This window comes from Sphaeramia orbicularis, chromosome 3 (genome assembly GCF_902148855.1).
Source record: "Sphaeramia orbicularis chromosome 3, fSphaOr1.1, whole genome shotgun sequence".
NCBI lineage: Eukaryota > Metazoa > Chordata > Actinopteri > Kurtiformes > Apogonidae > Sphaeramia > Sphaeramia orbicularis.
In genome coordinates, this window is record NC_043959.1 from 19867472 (window position 1) to 19887155 (window position 19684).

At 38.8% G+C, this 19684-nt stretch overlaps 1 protein-coding gene across 2 annotated transcripts in view; it reads left to right on the top strand.

The window, feature by feature from the left end:
• The window catches only part of mpped2a (metallophosphoesterase domain containing 2a), a 106096-nt gene that overhangs the window by 33144 nt on the left and 53268 nt on the right, over positions 1-19684 (top strand). For both annotated transcript variants that reach the window (XM_030130735.1, XM_030130744.1), the window contains exon 3: positions 9299-9480. In XM_030130735.1, coding sequence (XP_029986595.1) covers positions 9299-9480 — 182 coding nt within the window. The remainder of the gene's footprint in view (positions 1-9298; positions 9481-19684) is intronic.

A 19684-nucleotide genomic window follows, 5' to 3' on the forward strand; every position in this document is an offset into this window, starting at 1 on the left:
GCATGTTTCCGTTCGCTGCCGGTGCTTGAATTTTAATGTACTGTACATTGTGCTGTAAAACGCTGATGATTAAAACAGCAGCAGTGAAAGCAACAACAGAAAACTATGTCGATGGATGAGTTGTGTTTGCATTATGTTAATGTGAATAACGTTACCATCTCCTTCCGCTGCTTCCACCATCAAGCATTAGTTTAATAGTTTCTTAAAGGTTAGTTCATCCACTTCACAGATAGAATATCCTCTGTGTTATGAGGAGGTTTGGGTTTCAGCCATGCAGACGTCTGTTCTGTGGGGATGAATATCCTCACTGTTACTGTTCTGGTGTTTTTATTGGTGCTTTTTATCTGGTGTCTAGAGTTCAACAACAGAATTAACTGCTTCGATGTCTCATGTGATGTATTTATAATTAACCCTCTGTTATCCTGCCCATAGAGGTCCTTTAAAGGAGTGATATTTTGCTTTTTTTTAAATGGAATTCTTCATTTTTCATCATTTCCCTGTGGTCTCCATAAACTGTAAATGGTCTGCTTGGGTCTGAATTCTTCATTAATTCAACTCCACAGGTCCATCTTCAACCCTATTTCTGAGTAATGACACCTGAAAGGTGGTTTGGAGCGCTGGCCCTTTAAATGCAAAGAGGCTCATGATGACATAAGGGGACATTTGTTAAAAAAAAGGTGGAGAACCACTGGTTTAGAGAATGTTTCAGAAGAATCCTGATCCTGGTTCGGTCATTTTTTTCTGCTTTCTTTCTTTCTTTTACTTACCTGCTGTAACTTACGCTGCCTTCAGGTGCTGTCGGGAAGACGTTCCTTTCCACTTGTGAATTAAAAATTCTTAGTGCATTGTGTTGAAGTGTTTTTGTTGTCGTATTTAAATGAAAAATGTCTGACACACAATTTATGGTGACCTGCTACTGGGGTCAAACAGTTTTGGACAAGTTAATTAATGTGATACAGCACTTTGTTTTGAAACTTTTTTTTTTGCAAATTGTTTATAATATAAATGTGCAAAATCATCAGCTAACAGCAGCAGAATGTTAATAAAAGAATTGTTTACCATTCACCATGAAAGCCTCATTGCTCTCTGCCATGTTGAGAAGGTCAAAGGTTATTTTTTTCTCGGCAGCTTGATTATCAAATTTTTCCCAGTTCTCTAGAGGAAAATACAATGTGAGGGGGGATTCACGTGCAATTTTTGAGTTTGTAACTAGTATTTATCACAATTCCCATAGCATGTGAAGGCAGCATTAGTAGAGTTGAGTGGAGATCTGAACTACATGGATCGTTCATCCTCTCTTCTTTAATACTGATCATTTTAGTTTTGATATTTTTTTCTTCCATGTATCTGACTTCCTGTCTCTGGTTTGTGTTTCATGAGTCCATCAGAACTTAGTGCACATGACCAGTAAAGTGGATCACTGAACCAGTTGTGTTCAGAGTCTCCTCTATCAGTTTCCGAGGCCGATGCTGGTGTAATCGAACACAGCTGGACGTGGTTTACATCAGGGGTCCCTCCACTATCTGTACAGAAGCCTTCAGACCACATCCTTTAGTCTCAGAGGGAAGAATAACCTCGACACCGTTAACTATTAACGGCAAAAGATGAGACAGACAGAGCAGCACATGGAGGCAGGAGTGAAAGTTAGTTACCATGGTGACAGTGACACTGTGTTACTATGCCAGTGCAAAATGTTGAATACCTCAACAGTGAAATTTGTCATTTTAGTCGCCGTTGTGCAGGGCAGGAAACACTCTGGAGTCAGATCCAGTCTCATCTTTTAACACTTAATTTGATTATTTGATCTGTTTCTTAAAGACTTCATATTCACATTAGGGCCACAACTAATGACTGTTTGAATAGTCGACCAGTCAGATTCGAACTGCAAAAAAAAAAAAGGCTCTTATTTATATTCATTGCAGCAATGAAATACATTTGCTTTCCTTGAACAAAGACATTTTGTGCACAACAGTTCGAATGCATGACAAAGTTTGATCAACAAGTATTCTATTCAGTATTCAACAAAGATTGTAGCAACAATAAAATATTTTTCACTTAAGCAAAAGAGTATTTTGTTCAGAAAAACGGCACTGATCAGCTGAACATTCACCCGCAAAGATGAAATACACCAACAACTTCCAGTTTTACAACTAATGCAACTACTGACTGTTTAAATAGTTGACCAGTCAGATTATGACTGATTATGCAACAACAAACAAACATTGGTTCTTATTTATATTTATTTTAACAGTAAAATTCATTGTCTTTCCTTTAACAAGAACATGTGATTTACAACAATTAGAATCAATACAATTTATTTATATAGTGTCACATGTAAGAAGTTATGTCATGACACTTTACAGTTAGAGCTGGTTTAAACCAAGGCAAGACAAATATTCAATTCAATATTCAACAAATATTGCAGCAACAATAAATACTTTTTCACTTAAACAAAAGTGTGTTTTGTGCAGAACAATTCCGCTGCCAAACTAAGTTTGTTAAACAACTAAACCTGAGTTACAATTGACAATTAAAAAAAAAACATTTATCCTTAAACAAAGGTGCATCACATCAATAACGATCTATCGATTAAATTAGTCGTGGGCTAACTTGGATAAGGACAAACTCACCCGGACATGAGTTAATTTTACTTTTAATTCATCATTCATCTTTATGTTCTACTTGTGTGAATACTGGTGACATTTTTTCTAACTTTCTAATAAACTAATTTGGCCAAAAGGTGACGACTTTTGACAACTTTTCTGAACTACTATACAAGTAATTTAGCAGTCTAAGTTTCTTTCTTTCTTTCTTTCTTTCTTTCTTTCTTTCTTTCTTTCTTTCTTTCTTTCTTTCTTTCTTTCTTTCTTTCTTTCTTTTTGTTCTTCTGTCTTTCTTTCTGTCTGTCTTTCTGTATTTCTTTCTGTATTTAATCTTTATTTAACCAGGTAAGTTAGTTGAGAACTGATTCTCATTTTCAATAAAGACCTGGACATTCAGAGATCAGCAAGCAATAACTCTCACATTTCACACCCATGGGCAATTTAGTTTAACCAATGAAACTATTAGTAATTTAGTTAATTTAGTAGTAATTTAGTTAATTTAGCAGTACGACTACTAAATGACTAGTTTAGCAGTTCAGAAAAGTTGTCAAAAATCTTCACCTTTTGATGACTTTTCTGAACTACTACATCAGTCGACCAACTGTTTGTCAACTAGTCCTTTCACATAAATCTCAACCCACCAAATGGAATCATCCGAGCATATCTGGTACCAAATGGAGTCGTAGTCAGAGTGAAAAACGACAAACTGGTCTGAGATCAGTGAACAGTTGTGGAACATACCCAGTGAATTCAGTGATGTTGGAGGAAACTGCGCCAAAGCTGAAGCTGAAAGTGGAGCAGAGTGGTTGAGTTTGTCTGTGGAGCAGAGACTCAGACCTGGTCCTGGTTTTCACAGTAAATCTGGGTGGTTCTTTTTTCTTCTTCTTTTTATCGTCACATTTCAGCTCTAGTCGACACGCTGAGGGTTTCCCGCTGTCGAAGGATCAGACGTGGGTTCACGGTGCAGATATCTGTGCAGACTCAGACCTAGTTCGGTGTCAGCTCTGGTGTCATGGTGGATTTAAGAGTGGGCTCCTGCTCCTACACATTAGCATTAGCGCTAGCACCCCTCCACCGCCACCCCCACCCCCAAACCCGCCGCTGCTGCAGTCTGCCTTGGATGTCACACCAGAGCTCAGACATGTTAACAGGAACCTTCACGCTGACACCGTTCAGAATATTCTTTTACCTGCTGTGGGAAGAGAAGCACTTTTCATTTTCAGCGTCTCCGTTTACAATAGATCAGAGGCCGGCGCTGCTCAGCTGAACTCCTGAACTCCGCATACATTCCTAATGAACCTCTGGATTGTTCTACAGTTGTATGTTAACAGGAAAGACGGGGGCCCTGTCTTTGTGTGTGTTTGTGAGTGCATGCAGTGCCGTCATGAAGGTTTCTTGGCTCGGTCCTGCTCTAATTGATAGGGGCTGCTGGTATTTACTTACATTCTCAGGGTGGATTAAATCTCAAAGGGAAGGGGAGGAGATGGAGCTTGTTTTTCTCCTGCCTTTGTTTTAATATGTGTGTGTGTGTGTGTGCATACGTGTGTGTTTGGTCATGCCATGTGCTTCGTCCTCAATCAGGAGAATCCTCATGACGTCTCGCTGGCGATTAAAGCCATCATTATCATTATTGCTATAATTGCATATTTCATAATCTGCATTTTTCTGTTGTTTTCAAGGTTTATTTTATTCCCATTCAGTGTTAAAACACGCACGAAACGTTTCTTTTTGCTAAATTCAGTATTTTCTTATTAATAGTTTTCAAAGTGTGTAATGAAGTTGATGCTTAAAGACCAAAACCATTCACTGATCTAAACTGTTTAATACCTGTGGATCCACTAATCCTATCAATACATGTAAATAATTGGTGTAAAATACAGTTTGTCAGGTTTTCATGGTCATGTTTTATTTACAGCAGGACATAAAAAACAGGTTTAACCAAAAAAATAGACCATTTTAAGGAAGAATGTACAAAATACATGTAAAATGAGGAAAAAAATGAACCCAAAAAAAAACTTTGAAATGTGGTATAAATGTCAACAAATATTTATGAAATGGGAAGAAAATGCAATACTTGAAAAATGAGCACAATTCATTGTTTCATAACATCCACAACCTGCATTTAGTTTTTTAACGCTTAAAGACCAAATGTATCCACTGATCTAAACTGTTTTAATACCTGTTGATCCACTAATCCAATCAATACATGTAAATAATTGGTGTAAAATACAGTTCTTCATCTTTTTATGGTCATCAGATTTGACCCATTTGGACGTTCAGAGGCTCTGTAGTTACCGTGGAGACACCGTCATCTTCTATAACATTGATTCACCAGTAAAACCCATGGAGTTGGATCAGTGACGGTGGATGGAGATACTTCTTTTATGTTCAGTTAATGATATCTTTGCCGAAAAATCAGTTTATCTTCAGTTTTCTCTTTTTCCGATACAACAACCCTCAACTTTAATTTGAGCTTTTATGAACATCAACATGATCAGTAAATTAAATATAAGAAAATACCAGATTTTCCCTGAAAATTCCCAAAGTACAAAATACCATAAATCATGATAACTCACTTCAGAAAGGTTAAATAGAGAGAAAATTTCATTTGGGAACTGAAACAAAAGTCACACTAGGTCTTTATGGGTTAATGTTAATGAGTGTTTTTGTCTGAATCTTTTGACATTTTCTTCATTTCATCTTTTACATCATTTGCACCTTTTGTCTTTTCCATCGTTTCATTTTTTCTTGCATCTCATTTCATCTTATTTTACTTTTTGCGTCATGTTTGTTTTGCTTTTCTCTTTTGCATCAGTTTTTGCCTTGTTCTGTATCTGACATCATTTTAACCTTTTGTCTTTTACACTTTTTGTTGTTTCTTATATCTCATTTTCATCTTATTTAGCATTTTGAGTCTTTCATTCATCTTGAAACATTTTTTGCTTTTTTTTTTTCATCTTGTTCCATCTTTTACATCATTTTCATATTGTTGTGTCTTTTTATTTCATTGCATCTTTGCTTTTTACCAATAACTTAAAACCACAAACTTTGTACTCAAACTAAAAATATGCATTTAAAAAATCCTGATTTGACATTTAACCTGATAATAATCATGATACCAGCTCTTCAGTGTATGTACATTCTTCTTTTTTCCAGTGTTGTTTCCTCCAGACTGTGCATGTTGTTAATCTGTGGCCGTTTCGTTGTGGCTGCTGTAGTTTTAGACCTTTGAGCTGAGGTCGAAGAATAAGCTGTTTGGACTCAAAACAGAGATCAGGTGAAAACAACAAACAGTCGGCGTCGGTGCAGGTTTCAGGAAGTCCAGGTCGAGATCTAACTGCACATAAGATCACACTAGGGGCTGAGATGCCATATTTGAACTGTGGTTTTATTCCTGAAGTCACAGTAAAAAGCAGCGCTGCAGATTTCCTGTTTTATGAATGAATATAAATGAGTTTATGTGAGAGTTTTTTCTTATTTTCAAGGCCAGTAGGGATGTAAAAAGTCCAGAATTCCAGCCATTTCAAGACTGTTTTAAATATGTTTTATAATGAAATACAGTTTAATAGTTTTATTTTAAGGGTTTGCACTTGACTCTAATGAACAATCAAAGATATTTTTAGTATCAAGGTTAATTGTCAGGATATTCATCATTTAGAAAAGAGAAAACTGAAGTTACCAAAACTCTAAGGCCCCATGGTGCAACAATAAACATAGTAGAAAAAATATAAAAACAGAATATAACTGTAAACAGAGTTTAAGTATAAACAGTGGGGGGTTGAGCAGACGATAAATAAACAATAAAGGTGCAACAGTAAAGTGACAGATGAGTTATTGAGTTGACAGATGACTGTATAAATGATAAGCTGAGACATAATATTGTTAAAATTGCACTTATTTTTCGTAAGAAATTTCAGCTTGTTCATGTTATTCACATTTTTAAGGAAACTTTGTAGATATAAAACACTTTCATAATGTAATTTAACTTTTTTCACTGTTATTATTTTACTGGTCTGGCCCATTTCAGATCATACTGGGCTGAATGTGGAACCTGAACTAATGAGTTTGATTGGATGGATGGATGGATGGATGGATGGATGGATGGATGGATGATAATGGATATATGATAATGGGTGGATGGATGATGATAATGGACGAATGATGATGGATGGATGGATGATAATGGATATATGATAATGGGTGGATGGATGATGATAATGGATGGATGGATGATAATGGATATATGATAATGGACTGATGGTGATATTGAATGGATGGATGATAATGGATGGATGGATTTGTCCCACATTGGGTAATTCAGTTCAACTTAAATATTTAACTGACCGACTGTAAAAATGCACTTTGCTTTGTGTGTTTTTATATGAATGTTTTTTTTTTTGTTTGTTTGGGGGTTTTTTTGAGTATCTTTTATGGAAGTGCACCCAAATGTGATTGTATAAAAATACAATGACAAAGTCTCTTGTACGTCTTCAGTTCAGTCCCCAAATGCATCATCGTACAACATGTAAAACACACAACACAAACATCAACCCTTTCATTCATCATGTATACTGTCTGTGTTTAATGTGCTGAAGAAGCAGAAAACTAACGGTGTGTGTGTGTGTGTGTGTGTGTGTGTGTGTGTGTGTGTGGTCATGGTACACACACAGATTGCAACTACATCCCAGAAGGCTGACAGATTGCGATCCGTCCCGTCACTGACCTTAAAAACCGAACACAACGTAAACACAAAGTTCCACTTTGTGCATTTTCTACTGACGCCGTCTGAAAACCTTCTGATTCCACATCGGTCCGTGCTGCGTTCATAGATGTGTGAATTTTCGGTTTGTGTGTGTCGGGCTGTGATTGCGTGTGATGTCGACAGAGTGACATCCCTTCTAATGGAATAATGGTGCGGCGGCAGATTGCACGTTGTACACTTCAATTACAGAGCAGACGTTTTTCTTCTGCTCCTTCCCTTCACTCACAAAAAATGCCGGGTTTTTCTTTCTTTTTAACATCGAACAAAAGCCTGAATCAAAGGCTTTTTCGCAGCCAGACTTGGGTCTAAGTGTTTTTTCTTTAGATAATGGATGGAGAGGACATGGCATGCCTTAATTCACCTCCCTGATCACTCCGTCCAAAACACACATTTCCTCTGCTGTAATGTCTCCCTTTCCTTTCAGATGCTTTCTCCTCTGCCTCTTGCATTATTCCGTGCACCGTGTCATTTATTTATCACAACAAATGATATTTTTTAGGCTCCGCTTTTGCCCCCTTCTGCTATTTGCTCTGAAATTAGCATACATTTCCTAAAAAATATGCGTCGTGTGTTATTGAGTGCACCTTTTCAAAATATCAGCAAAGGGGTGAAAAGGGCATGTTGTTTAAATTGCAGCTCTGCTCACGGAGAATAATGTTAAAATTATAAAATGCCTGAATAAAATCGAGGGCAACCGTCGCCATAAATAACATTTTTATGGCTCGGTGTATTTCATGGAGAAATAGAAAAGATGAGATACTCGTACCTGCAGCCTCCAGAGATGGAAAACGTGACAATGTTCTAGACGTTGCAGACATTTGGGTAAAAATTCCTGGGTTTTTTCTTTTAACTAAATAAGAAACATGTCGCTGCCAATGTTGAGGCACTTTAATAGTGTTGAAATTTGAGTTGAGGATTAATTGATTTACAGATAATTGCAATTAATGTCATTGGCCAATATAGTTGTAATCTTAATTAAATGTATAGCAACTGTCGTAAAATCTCTTATCTTGGTAATACTCATTTGTTGACAAGCCACTGATGCTGGCAAACTTCCTGAGGAATGACAGGAGACATACTGATAGAAATTTACCTGGGTCTGCCTCAGTGAGACATGATTAAAATCACCCACTATAAAGTTCGGAGCCTCCTGTGAGATAGTCTGCCATCTCTGTACAACATCAAATACAGTGTGGGAGGTAGAACAGACATTTCCCTTTGCAAAGTGAAAGTGAAACTTAACATACGTTACTAGTTCCTCTAAGTCTCCTGCTGTTGTGAAGCTCATTTACCTTTTTCCTACCTCCTGAAACTTTGCAAACTTTAATTTGAGGGGGCAGGATGTTTTTATTTTGTTTTGTTTTTTTAAAACGTGCCCAGGAAGGAACTCCCGGGGCAGGTAAAATGGGCACAACGACACTGACAAAGGTTCAGTGTCTGGTGTCCAGATTTGTTCTCTGATAATAGTATCACCTATGGCTGAGTGTGGCTCCAAGTTAATATTCCGAGAATGACCGGCTTCTGCGATCCACTTCTGAGAGCCTCGGCGGCGGTCAGTTTTTCGCACTGCAGATTCAAGTTTGAGGCTGGGAGGACCTCCCGCGGACTGAAGAAGTCTGTTGTGTTGCTTTAAAACCTAAGAATGCCCACATAAAAAATTAATATCACTGTAAGTGTTCACTATATTTACAACATTAGAATCTATTCAAATCTGATGATTTAAAGTGATCACAAGCTGAATGCACATCAGCATCAAGTGGTGAAAGTTGAAAACAGGAAGTAAGATTTTCACCTGTAAAATGTAGATTTGTGTAAATGTTCTAATATCTGTTCAGTCACCAGTGTTGATTTGTCACATGACGGTTGATATTTTTTCTGTAAATGCAGGACGCTGTGGCTCATGCTCTGTTTTCCCTCCATGTTTGTGTTCCAGGGTGGACCCCATCCCCTATGACACCCCCAAACCGGCCGGACACACCAGGTTTGTGTGTGTGTCAGACACACACTCGCGTACGGACGGTATCCAGATGCCGTACGGCGACGTGCTCCTGCACATGGGCGACTTCACTGAGCTGGGGCTGCCGTCCGAGGTTAAGAAGTTCAACGACTGGTTAGGTACGAAAGCTGCTTACAACGCATACGCATTTATCTGCACACCGCTGGATGGGAGGGGGAGGGGGGCGGCATGGCACGGGACCACACAGCCACTGCCCCCTCCCCTCCTGACCCACAGCCTGCTGCTCTAAAGTGTCCATTTTAACCCTCTGACCTAACACTCTACCACAGTTAACCTTTGACCTCTGCCTCCAGCCTCTGTCTGTGTGTGAAACTGCAGACAAACACAACACAGGGTCCAGTCCACAAACACCACTCGACACACTTCACACATACAGAGCTGAAGCCCCGCCCCTTTTCTAGCTGTGCCCCATAGGAACTTATTTCAGCAAAAATATTTTTTACAGTTAATGGAGAAATGAGTCACTTTGATCCAGTCTGAGTTATTCCATCATTTACACGGGATGTTTGTCAGTTTACAGATAATTTTCCAAGTGAATAAAGTCTGAGTTTGTTGAAAAACTGTTGGAGTATCAGAAAAAAATCTGTAAATATAAAGAAAAGACACCTGGAAGACATGGAGGCGTCATCATGGTAATGGTCTCTATTCACAGTCTGTTCCGAGTCTGAAGATGGAATCAGTAAACCAGACCAGAACCGTTAAACGAGACCGGAACCGTTAAATCAGACCGGAACCGTTAAACCAGACGGGAACTGTTAAACCAGACCAGAACCATTAAACCAGACCAGAACTGTTAAACCAGACCAGAACCATTAAACCAGACCGGAACTGTTAAACCAGACCAGAACTGTTAAACCAGACTAAAACTATTAAACTGGTCCGGAACTGTTAAACTAGACGAGATCCATTAAACCAGACTGGAATCATTTAACTAGACCGGGACTTTCCTAACCAGACTGGAGCTGTTAAATCAAACCAGAACCGTTTAACCTCTTTAAGACTTTTACATCTGAATATCAGGGTAAAATATACCAAAACACCTGCTATTTTGGCTTTAATGATGTGTATCACAACTAGAGATTCAGGTGATTGAGCTGTTTAACAAAAAAATAGATGCTTCACTACTTTTTTTCTCATAAACTGCAACTTTCTTTGTTCGTAAATTATCCTCAAATTTGCTAAACATCTAAAATGTAAATGGTGATGCATTATTCATTTCTCTACTGTCTGACCGCTATTCATGTTTTTTTTAAATTTCCCATGATGCACAGCAGAAGAGATGGGACTTTGACAGGTGGTTTTACTTACATTTTCCATTTGCATGTTAAAAATATGTGTATGGAAATGCTGACAAAGTTAAAAACATTACAACATTTCACAAAACTTGAGAGAAAAAAAAAATGGTTAAAAGGTAAGTAGTGCAGTGGAAGACGAGGCATGTGGCTTTGACAAACTTGGTGATTGGTTGTTGCTATATTGGCTTTTTTTGCAGCCAGGTGTGACCATATTTGGACAAAAGGGGCAAAGCTGTATTAGCATTAAAGATCATGGGGAGGCTAATGCTAAATGCTAACTTTGACAGTCATGTTAGTGTTTGTCTGGAAAAAAATGTTTAATTTGATGAACTCATTGGGTGAAGGAGCTGTCAATCAAAGCCTAAAGCCTTATAAATGGAGGAATAATTCAAAGATGGAGGATGAAACACTTAGAGTATAAAAATATGTTTAACTCCTGGAAAATAATGAGTATTCCTAGAGCCATGTTCAGTGTCTGTGGAATCCAGGCCTTTTTGCAGCATCATCTAGTGTTCGTCAGCGGTATTACATTTTAAACCAGGTTTTTGATCGTATCTGACATGAGACAGAAAGTCGTAAACATGTCTGCATTCCTACCCAGACTGTTTTCATGTCTGATTTCTCCTCCAGAGTAAAAACAGTAGTTAAAAGCTTGACTTTGCTCAGATTCTGCGTCTGGATCAAACAGTCGCCCCCTGTTGAGATGAGAGCGGCAAGTCAACGTCTGCCGCTTCATGCATGGCGGCGGCTGCTCTCGGCTTCAACGCTGACCCAGTTTTCAGACGCTCAACACAAACGGGTCGGAAGTTCTGAAGCTTTGCTGTAGTTTAATTCACTTCATGTCAGAGTTTTCATTCTGAACAAAGTGTTGTTGGAGCTTCGCCACTTCACAGCTTAGATTCCAAAGACTGTAAATAAACTAAATATGAGGTGATATACTGCTGAATTAATGTTTTAAAAGAACTCTCCTTTACACTTCAACTTTATTTTACAATAGGGGGGTCAAACTCATTTTAGTTCAGGTTCCACATACAGAACAATATGATCTCAAACAGGCCAGATCAGTAAAATAATAACATAATAACTTACAAATTGTCACAACTCTGAACTTTGATCATGTAGTTTTACTCCAAAAAGTAGATTTACATAATGAAAATGTTCACATCTACAAACTATCCTGTAAAAAATGTGAATAACATGAATAATCTGAAATGTATTTAGAAAATCAAGTGCAATTTTAACAATATTCTGCCTCAGTTTATCATTTACACATGTTCATTACAACTTACAGATCACAGTGGATCTGCAAAAACACAAAACATTGAATAACAGACAGAATATTGTTAAAATTGCACTTAAGACATTCTATATTTTGTTCATATTTGTTCTTTTTATTACCTTCGCCAAGGAGGTTATGTTTTTGTCGGCATTGGTTTCTCTGTCTGTTTGTGTGCAAAGTCACTCAAAAAGTTATGGACAGATTTGGATGAAAATTTCAGGAAATGTTGATACTGGCACAAGGAACAAATGATTAAATTTTGGTGTCGATCGGGGGTGGGGTGCTCTACGAATGCTTTTCTAGAAAAGACAGTGCAGACCTCCGCCAAGGCCGATCAGTGGGCCCCCCCACCCCCAATCGCCACCAAAATTTAATCATTTGTTCCTTGTGCCAGTATCAACATTTCCTGAAACTTTCCAAATCCGGGACACTGATCTGCCTTGGCGGAGGTCTGTGCTCTCCGAGTGCTTCTAGTTTTTTTTATTTTATTCTTTGTATTTTACTGGTCCCATTGAGACCCATTTGAGATCATATTGGTCTGTATGTGGCCCCTGAACTAAAGTGAGTTTGACAGCCCTGCTTGTTGATATCTTCAGTGTAATTTTTGCCTTTCATAAATTCATCCTATGGGGTGGATTGGACCCTTTGGCGGCTGGTTTTGGGCCGTGGGCTGTATGTTTAACACCCCTACTGTACATATTTTATGCTGTACATCACTGAGGATGTAATACAGGCTGTTTTGTTTGAGTTCTGTTGAAGTCTTTTGTTTGCTTTGCAGGTTGCTGGTTTTTACTGAGCAGGTTTGAGCTTTACTCTGAATGTGAATAATGAAGCAAAGTGAATGTGAAAGGTTGGATATTTGGTCCAAGGTCATCTTTTCTGTGTGTTTTGTTCTTGCTGAAGGAGGCAGAGAAGCAGCAGACGTGGAGGAGGAACTGTGATGACAGAAGGGAAATGGGAAAGGGGATTTTAATGGCTTATTATACACATAATTAGGTATTTTCCTTGATGTATAATAAAGTTTGTGTGAAGCAGTGGACTGCTGCAACCAGTCACAGATCAGACACCGAGCTCTTTGGTTTTTATGTTTGGTACGTGAGGCAAAATGGAGTCGGAAATGTATTAGAAGTGTTTTAATTAAAGATGGGTCAGTGCCTTGCAGACTGGTCAAAGTTCAGGGAAAAAAAAATTACAGATCTGTTAAAATATTCTCCTCAGAAGTAGGGATGTAACGGTGCACTGGTTTTTGTACCGAACTATTTTGGTTCAGGGTCTTCAATACAAATTCAAAGGTGTACTGAACAAATACATATAGCCTATGTGAAGAACGCAAACACTTGCCTTAAGTTTCCACAAGAACCTTAAAGCGAAACGCATGCAGTATGTGCAGGGTGGCCGCAAGTGGAACCCATGTGCAATATTTTTATCCTAGATGGACGTCTAATGCCGCGTTTCCACTACTTGGAACCAGCTTGACTTGACTCTGGTACCAGGTACTATTCCTGGAGACCATTACAAGATACTACCGACTTTAGAGTACCTGGACGTCACAGCGATGCGGCGCGTAACTTTCGTGACGTCTCCTCAGAGAGTTGTTGATAAATTCGCTCATTGTTGCGTGTTGTCCCGTCAAGCTCGTGCAGAATTTTTTCGTCGGCCACCAAGGATAGAAATGTCTGAACCTCCTCGACTGACCACGGTGAAGTTTTGCAGACTGTCATCATGGATTAGTCTACTGGTATATTTACTGTAGACTTCCGCATCTGTTTTTTTTAAATGGCGGATCGCACATTGACGACACAATGACGACACAATGACGACACAATGACGCAGAGACAACTCTCTGACCAATCACTGGTCTGCAGTGTTTACACGTCACGTTTTAGTATCTCTTCCCCCGTTTTGGAACCTCGGCCGAGCAGATACAAAAAAAAACTAGTACCAGATACCAGGTACCAGATTCCAGGTTCTTTTACATAATGGAAATGCAAAAAGGCCGGGTCGAGTTGAATTGAGCTGCTACCGTGTAGTGGAAACGCAGCATAAGCGCTCCACGCACTATCCACATGCTGAATATGAACCAGTATGGCAGCGCAGAGCAGCGTCACAGGTACAAAGACAGAGTTGAAGACCCTCTGCCTGCACTATGGTCTCATCTTGGATTCCCCCAAAACAGGAGTGCCGCCATTGTTTTGTGAGGATCGGTTATATTTCGGGGTAACACATCAAATTTCATAACAGATTTACACTGACACCACCTAACCGTTAAGACCCACACAGTAGTATAAAAACTTCAGCTGTATAGTGACACTTATTTGTTCAGAATATGTTGCATTTTTACCTCAATAAAGCTTTTGTAATTAAATTGGTCTCCTTCACTTTACGAAAAATGTGTCGAACCAAACACCCCTGTACCAAAAACGTATAGAAAATGTATCAAACCGAGGACCCCTGTACCAAAAACGTATAGAAAACATACAGAACCAAGGACCCCTGTACCAAAAACGCACCAAACAGAAATGTTTCTGTACCATTACACCCCTACAGTTAAGGCATTTTTAACATTGTATTTGTGTTAAAATGTTGCTTCACAGAGAACACTGAGCTCTAACCTGGGCTCACTAGAGTTTATTTCAGTTACATACTGATACTGAAGTGTCCGTCTTCACTAAAGGTCAAAGGTTAAATGAGGTTAAACAAACACAGACGGTGTTAGAGCTGCTGAGGCCACGGTAAGTGAAATATTAAAATAACCACCAGGCTGATGCTGTTTCAGATGATAGGAGAGGAACCACAGCCTGTTTTAGAAAACCGGAGATGGGATGTAACTGAGGAGGAGGGGGGGGCAGCTGTTTGCCCTTTTGGAGCAGATCAATAGAGATCGATGCGGGGGAACGAGGTTTCCCTGACCCGATCTGTCTGATGGTGGAGATCCAGATCTGATGTCCTGTTCCCAGAGGAGACGAGGAGTCAGGAGATGAGGATTCAGAAGATGAGGATTTAGGAAGCAAGGAGTCAGGAGATGAGGTCTCAGGAAATGATGATTTAGGAGACAGGGAATCAATAGATGAGGATCCAGGAAATGAGGATTCAAGAGACAAGGAGTCAGGAGACGAGGATTCAGAAGATGGGGAGTCAGGAGATGAGGCCTTAGGAGATGAGGATTCAAGAGACAAGGATTCAGGAGATGAGGAGTCAGGAGACGAGGCCTTAGGAAATGAGGAATTAGGAGACGAGGATTCAGGAGATGAGGAGTCAGGAGACAAGGCCTTAGGAAATGAGGATTTAGGAAACAAGGATTCAGAAGACGAGGATTCAGTAGATGAGGATCCAAGAAACAATGATTTAAGAGACGAGGATCCAGGAAACGAGGGTTCAGGAGATAAGGATTTTGGAAACAAGGGTTCAGGGGATGAGAATTCAGGAGACAAGGATTCAGGAGATAAGGATTTAGGAAATAAGGGTTCAGGAGATGAGGATTTAGGAGTCGAGGTTTCAGGAAACAAAGATTAGAAGACAAGGATCAAGGAAATGACGGTGCAGTGTTTCACACAGTGGACTGAGTTTCCTTCCAGATGTTTGTATTTGCATTTTCAATATGACGTATTAGATAGAAACAGGGATGAACGCTGACATTTATGAAGAGAAAGAAATACTAAATAAACTGAGGAAGAATGAAAACAATGTGGTTTGACTGAGATCAGAATGTCGGTTCAGTTCCTCCTCTTAAAGTGTTAAATCATCCGTTCCTCATCTCAGGTGTTGGGTTCTGTTCAGATCTGGAGGCTGAAAACGTCACAGTTCATGACTCAGCGTTTCCTTTATGTACCTTCAGCAGCAGCCGGTCGCTGACTTAGATACTGATGATACAGATGAAATACTGTTCCATCAAGTCACATGAGAAAACTGGGCTTTTAATCTGAAGAAGTGAATACACATATATGCAAGAAGTGGAGATGGTATCAGTGTCCAGATGAGGACAACAAGAAGGGGACATTATGTAGCGTTATAAGGCTTGATTTCATATTCTCTTTGTAAAAATTTGTGGAATTTTAACTTGTTTTTACCTTCTATCTGAAAAATTTCTGGAGTTTTTAGTTTATTTTAGACTTCTCTGTAAGATTTGGTGAGGTTTTAGCATGTCTGTGATACTTGTTTTTGGGTTTTGTTTTGTTTTTTTTTGTTTTTTTTTTAAAGCTGTATTTGTAAAATTTAGTGGGGGGGGGTTGCAAATTTTTAGCTTCTTTGTAAAATTTCACAACGCTTTAGGTTGCTTTTAGCTTCTCTGTAAAGTTCAGAATTCTTTTGGCTTTTTAAATGCTCTGTTGGAAAAATGTATTTGGTTTCTATATTTTTAGCTTGTCTGTAAAATTTGACAAGGATTTAGCATGTGTTTACCATCTTTTCATAAAATTTGCTAACTCTATCTTGTTTTTAGCTTCTCTGTTTTTGAAATGTTTTGGGGGTTTTTAATCCTTTATTGGAAAAATTGATTTTGTTTTTAGATTATTTTTAGCTTTTATCTAAAATTAGCAAGGATTTAGCATGTTTTTAGCTGCTTTTTGTTACATTTGCTAACTCTTTAGCTTGTTTTTAGCGTCTCTGTGTAATTTATGGCATTTGTAGATTTTCAGTTTGTTTCCTCTTTCCACTGGGCAGACCCTCTGAATTTCAGCTGGATCATAAACACTGAATATTCGGTTTCTCTACTTGGAGATTAAAAAAACGCTGCTCTGGTGCATCTGGGAAGGACTAGCACTGATCTTTATCTATGAGACAGAAATCCAGCCCAATAAAAGTTATTGGATTAATAAACCAATAAAACGGTGAGGTGCGGGTGCACGATTCCTCAATCTGAGATCAGACTAAGTAAAACAAATGAGCACAACAGTTTGAGCCAAAACACATTTTAAAAATAGATAACACATTCTTCTAAAGTGTGTGTGCAGTGTGAGAACCGGAGTGTGTGTCTCTAATGCTGAAAATGAAAGAATCATGGCTCCCCGCTCTATAAGTTTCATTCCCGCTGCTCTAAATTAGCTCTTGTCGCGTCTCAGGATCATAAATTCCAGTCTAACCTTATATGAGAGCGCCGTCTCTCCGGTCCCACAGCACTATAACTGGATCACGCATCCATTTACGCACACACAGACACACACTGTAAACCTGAAGCGAATCATCCCGCCAACACCGCGAGGCGGGGAAAAGGTGGGGAAAACATAATTACCATCAAACAACTCCATCTCCATTACTCTACTGGGAATTTCTACTGCTTTTTATTGCCACTGTGATACATCTTACAGAGAGTCTGAGGAGTGATGCACCGAGATTTATTTTTTATTCTTCGCCCACAAACGGAGCCATGAAACAGAGGAGGATGAAAACAAAAGTGCGTGCAGAGAAGTGTTTTGTCAAGACGGCAGACTTGCATCTGAAGCATCAACATTTCATTTAGTTATTTTTCCATGGTGTAAAGCTAAAAAAAGCAGTTTTTTTACAGCCAGCAAATCACACATGTAATTAAATTACATTGTAAGTGACACTGTAAATTAAAAATGCAAATATCAGAAAATTAGCTGTCATTTTGCATCAACACAAATGATTAGAAATTCACGTTTTCCAATTAGTGCACAACAAAACAAGACTTTATCTTTCAATCAGTGTTTAGAACTAAGCATCAGGTGAGGAGAGTATTCATGTGAGCATTAACTTGAACTTTTTTCCATAAATAAAAAGAAATATGATATTCACCGCCATAAATGCAGAATCAGAGATCAATGAGCAGTGATTTAATAATGTTTATATTATCCAAATCACACTGTTTTAGTCATGAAAGGTTGTTCAATGGATGGATGTTGGTCTTGTCCATCCAGTTCTCTGATTTTTATCAAAAACCACGTTTGGTCAAGATGATTCAGTGGCATCATTTGGAGAAATAATTGAACACAGATGAACAGATGTTGGAGGTTCTGTCTGAAAGAACCTTCACAACCTTAATTTTTCTAAATAGCTGTCCACACAACAACGGACTACTGACTGGTTGTGTCCATAGTTGTCGTCCAACCTGTGGACACCGTGGATGTACATAGACTTATCAGATTCATTTCAAATTTTATATGTAGCTTCCTTGGGACAATATCTACAAAATTTGTTCTCTGTTTTGAAAAATTTAGATTTCTGAATTTTTCTAAAAAATTTTTGAAATATTAAAAATGTGCCTTTTTTTAATAAGATTTTTTAAATTTTTCACGATGTTTTGGAAATATTAAAAATGTGGGTTTTTTTAAAATAAGATTTTAAAATTTTCGCCAATTTTTTTTTTAAATTAAAAATATGCCTTTTTTAAATAAGATTTTTAAATTTTTGAAATATTAAAAATGTGCCTTTTTTTAAATAAGGTTTTTAGATTTCCGACAAATTTTTGAAATTTTAAAAATGTGCCTTTTTTAATATTTCAATAATTTGTCAAATTAAAAAATCTAATTTTCTCAAAACTGCGAACAAACTTTGTAGATATTGTCCAAGGAAGCTACATATTAAAAATGTGTGGAGGGCGACATGGTGGGACAGTGCATGACAGCACTTGTGCCTCACAGCAAGAAGGTCCTGGGTTTGATTCCAACACTGGTCGATGGGGGTGGGACCTTTCTGTGTGGAGTTTGCATGTTCTCCATGTGTCTGCATGGGTTCTCTCCAGGTACTCCAGCTTCCTCCCACCATCCAAAGACATGCACTGATAGGTTAATTGGTTAATCTAAATTGCCCATAGGTGTGAATGTGAGAGTGATTGTTTGTCTCTATATGTTCAGCCCTGCGATGAACCGGTGGCATGTCCAGGGTGTACCCCACCTTTGCCTACAAGTACCAGGGGTAGGCTCCAAGTGACCCCCATGACCCTAGTGAGGTTAAAGCAGGTTCAGAAGATGAATGAAAAAATGTGCCTTTACATATGATGGTTTATAACATGTAAGTGGTTACAGATATCAATATAGTTCCTATTGATCACTGATAGAGGTCTTATGTGGACTTTGACTGAATTAGTTGAGTTCTCCTCCAGTGACAGTACCGCACACTTCTGCTCTATCAAGACCACAGGACTCTAACATCGGAGACAGAACCTGACAACCTCACAAATTCAACTGGGGATTGGTTGTTGATGAACCATGACGCTGACATACAGAAACATTCGAAATGTTTTTCTGAATAATTTCTGGTCCTTTCTTTTTTATCGTATTCTAAGTCCAGGTGTAAATGAGGTCTGGCAGTCCAATCAAGTTACAGACAAACAGATGAAACTTGAATCCTTTAATTATCACAATAGTGGGTCTTCTGCCAGGATGTTCAGGGGGCTGAAAAGCACAGAAATGAAGGACAGAACTTGACCGTAAACTCCAAAACAAAGAATTCATGGGAGGAAGAACATAAATTTTTGGGTAGAATGTGTGTGATGAAGGCCAGAGGCTTTAGCGCGGTGCTCGATGGGCTGGAATAAAGCGGTGAGTTGGTTTCCTGATGGCGAAGGAGACCCAGGACAAATCACCTGGATGGAGGAGAGAGGAAAGGGCAGGACTCCCGTTGAAAGATGAGGCGATGAGAATCCTAATAGATGTTCTTCTCTATTTAGTTTGGGTTCATGCCTTTTGCTGCCGCCCAGAGATGGACGGTGGCCCGCGGGGGTCAAACAGAGCCGTCAGCTGTGGTTGTAACCTCTGCGACCGTCTGAACGGA